General features: G+C 35.5%; 1 protein-coding gene across 4 annotated transcripts in view; it reads left to right on the forward strand.

The window, feature by feature from the left end:
- LOC102879508 (nesprin-1) overlaps nucleotides 1-7,084 on the forward strand; it is a 140,148-nt gene that overhangs the window by 108,346 nt on the left and 24,718 nt on the right. For all 4 annotated transcript variants that reach the window (XM_025049476.1, XM_025049477.1, XM_025049478.1 and 1 more), the window contains 4 exons: nucleotides 1,504-1,691; nucleotides 2,608-2,758; nucleotides 5,519-5,701; nucleotides 5,961-6,098. In XM_025049476.1, the coding sequence (XP_024905244.1) occupies nucleotides 1,504-1,691; nucleotides 2,608-2,758; nucleotides 5,519-5,701; nucleotides 5,961-6,098 (660 nt within the window). The remainder of the gene's footprint in view (nucleotides 1-1,503; nucleotides 1,692-2,607; nucleotides 2,759-5,518; nucleotides 5,702-5,960; nucleotides 6,099-7,084) is intronic.

Raw genomic sequence — 7,084 nt, forward strand, 5'->3', positions numbered from 1 at the left:
GTGGTGAAAAGGTACAGACAGACTTCCAATAAGGAGTAAGTTCTGGAGATGTAATGTACAGCAAGGTGACTTTAGTTAACAATAGTGTGTTGTATAGTTGCTTAGATCTTCAAAGTTCTCAACACACACACACACGCCAGTTGTAACTGAGGTGTACATGTTAGCTAAACTACAGTGGTAATCATTTCATAATAGAAGCATACACCAGATCATCACATTGTACACCTTAAATTTACACAGTGTTATATCAATTATATCTCAATAAAGCTGGAAAAAACTTTTGAGTACCTGGGAAAATTAAATCAAAATCCTTAACTTTTTTAAATTCGTGGATTATGTTCACATTCCTACCACTTCTTCCAATGTATATCCTTATACAAGAGTCACTTTAAGACCTAAAATTTACTTAGTTATCTCATTCACAGAAGTGTTTGTCTTTATTTTTGAGCAAATATTGAGTTCAATTTTTATAATATTTTATTTTATATTTTTTAGACCAGCAGTTTCCATGGTAACTTTCACATAACTGAAAAAGGTTATACAAGAGATTTGAAAGAACCGTTTAGTGAAATAAAAATATTTTGATAGAATTTATCTTTTTGTGTCTAGCTTATAAAATCTCCAGAAATTAATCAAAGGCACTGTGATTACACTCGACAATAAGCTAACAGTTGTATTAAAGGAATTGGGAAATAATGTTAAGGAGAAAAATAGGAGAAAGAATATACACACGAGAATATAAATCCCAGTTATCTGAATAAGTTGAAGTATTAGAACAAGAGAAAAGTTAGGCAATTCAAGAACCATATCAAAGTAAGAGAAGATACATGAAGGACCTTGATAATTAGGGCAAGCAAAAAAGCTTCACTTTTAATAATGGAATACTTTGAGTAAATTGAGTTAAAACCCAATAGAAAAATGTACACTTTGCACTTGCTTTGCAGTCAAAATAAAGACTTCACAGGGTAGAAGTCTGGAGAAATTCAATGCCTTGTTTATCATAATCTTTCTATTTCTATTAAAATTGAGGAAGCCACTGATGATAATGATATTGTCATACGTAACAAAGAACCTAGGTGCCTTTTAACAATGGTGGAATTAATTGTTTAAATGGTTTGCCAATCTTTGGATATCAAATCCCAGTTCTTCAGTGCAAGGTTTTAACAAGAGCACATGCATTCTTTTGATTGCTTGATCGATAGATCGGAATGGAAGCAATATATCTGTGAAGTAGAGTCTGAGGCAAGATTCATTTTGCAATCACTAATTTAATCCTTAATATAGTTAATGCAGTCTATTTCATCTGTTCATTTTATATTTTGGTATTGCTCACAGAGCCAAAATATTTCTAGCTTCATTTTCTCGAGGTTGTCATATTTCATAAATGAAGTTGATTGAAGAAAATGAAGTGTTTGCCTAACCATCTGTCAGTCAACAAATACTGGCACCGTGTCTCCCAGCTGTATTAAAGTATTTGAATAAAGCATATCTCATTCTCTGCAGGAGCTTCAGAGAGACATAGAGAAACACAGCACAGGTGTCGCCTCCGTCCTCAACCTCTGCGAGGTTCTGCTGCATGATTGTGACGCTTGTGCCACAGACGCCGAGTGCGATTCCATCCAGCAGGCTACGCGAAACCTGGATCGGCGGTGGAGAAATATCTGCGCCATGTCCATGGAAAGAAGGCTCAAGTGAGCTGGGACATTCAAACACTTGGGAAAGAGGAAGGACAAAAAAGGGGAAAAATATAACCCAGAGCAGCCACAATTCACTATTTCCTTGTGATCGCAATGTCTAAAAATAGCCTGGTTTCCCAAACGTCTTGTCGTCTACATTTAGTTGGGTAAAAAAGAAGGAATAAAGATCATATATAAATATCACAAGCCAAGTTATGCTTGACTTAACAGTTTAAATATAAATCAGGAAAATACGCCTTTGCTGAACTAGTATAATGTTACAGCATTGGTGATTGAAAAAGTAACATTCTTTTATTAAAAATGAAATAATAAAGCAAAGGGCTTATACGTAGGCCCTTTGAAATTCAAGGTAGTAAAAAGTAGTGATGCGTTAGAAAATTATCATAATCATTTAAGGCACATAATTTTTGTGCTCTCTGGGGAACTCTTGAAAAATTTATATTTGTCTGGCTGTCATAAGTTGATTTTGATGAGGGTAAGTTTGGTGTTGGAAAATGGATTTGCAAACCTTGTTTTATTTCGGCAAACCCTTGGCATGAGTGTGCACTGCAAACATGGTGTTACACTTCCAGACTCTTTCACGTGTCCAGAACAGTTCATATTATGGGCTTGTAATACTCAATTTGACTAATTCCAGATCCAGAGCTACAGGATGTGTGCTTAAAAAAAAGCACACACACACACACACACACACACACACACACACACACACACAGCTGTTTCATTTTAGCTCAAACAGTTGTCTCTTTTTCACTCTAGTCAAATTTGGCTCAAGGCATAGTCATTGTTTGGCAAACAGTTGCTTGCTTGGGCACTCCATCCTGTTGCAGGCATCAGACAGGGTGCCTGTCTGCTGGAGCATAAACAATTTCAAACAGTCAGATTCTGTTCTTTTCGTTTTCTGTCTCAGAATTGAAGAGACATGGAGATTGTGGCAGAAGTTTCTGGATGACTATTCCCGTTTTGAAGATTGGCTCAAGAATTCAGAAAGGACAGCTGCCTTCCCCAGCTCTTCTGGGGTACTCTATACAGTTGCCAAGGAAGAACTAAAGAAATTTGAGGTGATTTATAATTCCAAATATTTGATCCTTATTTTGCTAGTTGGTGTAAGATGCAAGATGTAAGTTAACTGTTCACCCACACATTTTTTGTTCAAACTATTGGGTGATGACCGTGGTCATTTTTATTATTGCCTCATAAGTAGACAAAGAAGTGAGGAAAGGAGGGTTTTTTTTTTTTTTTAAGATTATCAAGAGTTACAAATACAGTACAAAGTAAAGTAATAAAGAGGAATTCTGTTACAAAACAAGAATCATAATTCCTTAAAAAATGATTTTGGCATTCTTTTTATTTCATACTTCTTTACAATGAACCATCTAAGATTAAAATATGATGATTTTCCACACTATAAAAATTTATCTTCCAAATATTTTTCTGAATTATTTTTACGTAATTGGAACATAGGTATATATATATTTTTTTAAATCATCAATAAAGTAGAGATGGCTCCAGAATTAAATAAAACATTTTAATCATAAGCCGTTTCTACTTATAAATGAAGAGCAATGCCATTCTTGAGTCACAAAGACTTTTCGAATTCATAGAGACAATAATAGAAGCAGTATAATCATACTCGTAAAGACAGGACCGTTCAATAGCTGATCCCAGTTCCTGGCCTGTTTGTGCAATCTTGAGTCTGCTCTGTCACTGTGGTATGATGAAACCTCAGCTTCTCAGCTGCCTTCCATTTTCACAGAGGACCTAACATAGCCTATTGTTGACTATTTTTTAACTTGAAATTTCATTATTTCCCACTAATAAGCAGATGAACTGTGTAGTCATACACATTGATAGCAAACAGTTCTGATGCATGTGTCTTACAAAAAAAACATTTTTGGTTACTAATTCTGCCTCTAGGTTCCCCAAGATGTTTAAAAATAAGACTAAAAATCAAACCAAATTCAGCTGCATTCATTTTTACCTCATAACGTCAGTTAGCCAGGCATTTATTGAGGCCTATGATAGTAAATATGAAGTTTGGTTTTTGTTCTTGTGGAGTTTAAATCTAAGAGTCATAAATGGGCAGCTATATGAATCTATAAAATGTTTATAATCCTATGTGAAATAAATAAGAGTCATTCTGACAGCTGAACATGGATTTATATGTAACTATATCAGTACATTCTAGAAAAAGAAATGTTTTCTATCTAAGTATTTTTGCCTTAGAAAACTTCTTGTAAAAAGCCAGGGTAAGCTCTGCAGCAGATTGCAGGTCATCTCGGTATGAACCAATGCTAGTGAAGTGTTCCTGTATTGCATCTTAGCATACTCAGCTTCCTAAAGGTTAAAACCTTCTGTAATTGGCTTATACTACAAAGCAGATTATGTAAGATCCTTTCTGATGCTATTTTAGACTCTCAGATTTTATGGCAAAAGTTAGCCATATAGTTAGCTTCTATAATGAATGATTTTATCATTTATCTTGTAATTAATTTTCTTACGAGACAGACGTAAATCACAAAAACAAAATTTTGCTTGAGGGTAGCCTTTACCTGTTCCATGGCATGAATATTTGGGATGGATTTGGGTGTGCCGGGGTCCCCCCACCCCTGAGTGCCTGCCATCACCCCAGTGGGAAAACATATCCTGTGATTCCTAGTAATGACGAGAGCTGAACTTTCCTCTCCACTTCCTTTTTTGGGGGAAATAATGTAAAGTTTTATAGAACAGAAGATTGAATTTACTAAGATAAAGGCTCTTAAAGCAACCCTGAGAAGGAAAACCATTTCAGAAGTAGGAATGGAGCCACATCAGAACAGAGCAGTGAGCCAAAGGAAGCAGAACTTAGCATTGAGATGAGCCCAGTTCAATTAATGATACAATTTTCTGTCTAAGGCCGAGATGAAAATCAGTCATAAGTCACACACATGAGTTTGAAAAAAAAAGCTTCATTTTATTTCGGCCAAACGATTCTTGTGCTAGGTCTATACTATATAACAGCAGAGAAAAGAAAGAAAGAGTATTTTACTTTCAGAAACTCTAAACTGTGCACTCGGTAACCTCAAAAATAAATAGACACTACTGTGTAAGGTGCTGCATCAGCTCTAAGATATTTTATAGAAATGGAGTAATTCATGAGAGCAACAAAAAAGAAAAAAAAGCATGTTCCAAATTTTTTTCTGTGTAAGGTTACTTGTATTTTACGGAACTGCTTCTCTCGAAAGTTCATAGTAGCTTGCATTTAAAAGACCTTCTGCAAAAGGTAGTTTTAATATTTTTAATGGGCACCAGAATTGAGGTAGTTTCTGGAATTTTAAGCAATTACATATTTTACAAATAAGGAGATAGTGCTATTGTAGATCTCTTTTCTCAATATTGACATCAGAAATTTTGAACATTTCAAACTCACATTTTTTGGCACACATAAATATTTTTGCAATCGATTTGTTTTATGGGAATTTTTTTCTGGCTGTTAATCATCTTAAAAGATGTATTTATATGTACATATGTAAATTCTATATGTATAAGTGTATATTATCTATGTATATATTCTAGATGTATATGTACTTATATATATATATACATATGTATTTATTAATATTTACCATTTTATTTTATAGTTTTATTTGCTCTTCTCCTTAAGCTACATTGGTTATACTACTTTGCTTTAACAAGGGGCAGTATACTCCTTAGAAGCTGTCCTTTCCCTGCCTGTGACAGTGTGACTTCCCATTCTCCCTGACACTGCAGTATGAAACCCACACGCCCTTGCTGAGGGCCCTTCTCTGACCTCCCTCACTGGTGCTTCTCTGTGGTCCTAGGCTTTCCAGCGACAGGTGCACGAGAGCCTGACCCAGCTGGAACTCATCAACAAGCAGTACCGCCGCCTCGCCAGAGAGAACCGCACCGATTCTGCCTGTAGCCTAAAGCAGATGGTTCACGAAGGAAACCAGCGATGGGACAATCTGCAAAAGCGTGTCACCTCCATCTTACGCAGACTCAAGGTCTTTATTGTGCCTCCTCTGTAGCTTAGAGGCCCAGAGGACAGGATCGGGCTGTTCAAATACAATATTAAGACATAATCTCGGTGGTTTTGTAAGATAGGGATGGCAAGAGGGTATCCAGGGTTAATTTATATGGTAAAAGATTGCAGGGTTCTCATGGCTTATTGAGAAAGCGACTTTCTAGAAGACCATAGGCATTGGCAGTACCATCTCAGTAATGTGTATGTGGGCTTTTTTACTATTTTCTTTTCCCGTCTAGCATTTCATCGGCCAGCGTGAGGAGTTTGAGACAGCACGGGACAGCATTCTGGTGTGGCTGACAGAGATGGACTTGCAGCTCACTAATATTGAGCATTTTTCTGAGTGTGATGTTCAAGCCAAAATAAAGCAACTCAAGGTAATAAATTAGCGACTCTTCAAATGATCAATGTGAAGAAAATCTGAAGAGGAAGGGATTTATAGGTCCTTTTGTGAAGGGCATAGTAAAAGAATGATTCTTTTTATAAAAATAGTCCTTGATTAAAAAACATTGAAAAAATACAAAAGATATTAAAAATGAAATAAAGAGCACTACCCATAGATAACTACCATTAACATAATAGACATAATATTAACTTGATAGCCAGAGTGTTAGGAATCTGCTTTTTTTGGTAGCGGTTTTTGGTTTCGGGGGTGTTTTTTTCTGGTTTGTTTCTAGCACCATCTAATAATTTATTATTTGACCTCCATGTTCCAGAGAAATATAACTTTCTCATATTGGGATTTCATTTCACATATCCTACATTCTTATATGCCTAGTTACTTCTTTTAAAAATATTCTATATGTTTCAATATATAATTTGACTATAGTGGCTAATTAAAAACTTAAATCAGAGGAATATGCAGTACATTAGATAAGATTCTCTAAATAGAAGCATGTTTAACACCTTGAATAATTTTCAATACAGCTTATAAAAATTTCTTCCCAAGATCGATAAGTTTAAACAAATAATCACAATGCCAATAACCTTAGGTTGCTTTAATAAAACAAGAAAGTTGCCCTTAATCATAGATTCTCAGGATGAAAAAAAAAAAACGTAAAATAATTAACTCTAGTATTCTGCCCAAACCCTCTCTTTATAATGCCCCCCAAACCGCCACTTTCTCAAGTTGTTTCATAGGCAACTTAATGTTTAAAACCTTTGGCAGGAAATTTCTACCAAGTGGCAGTTGAATCTTTTCTTTTTGGACTCTGGCAGGGTCATAGGACTCATTGCTGCCCTCCCCTCACAGGCGTTTCATTATTGGGCAGTTTTGACTATTCCAGACTTTATTCTTGTATTAAAACTTGTCCCCAGTTGCTTAACTCTTCAACCATATCGAATGAGGCTAAATGAGCCTCTA

Source organism: Pteropus alecto, unplaced genomic scaffold (genome assembly GCF_000325575.1).
Source record: "Pteropus alecto unplaced genomic scaffold, ASM32557v1 scaffold176, whole genome shotgun sequence".
NCBI lineage: Eukaryota > Metazoa > Chordata > Mammalia > Chiroptera > Pteropodidae > Pteropus > Pteropus alecto.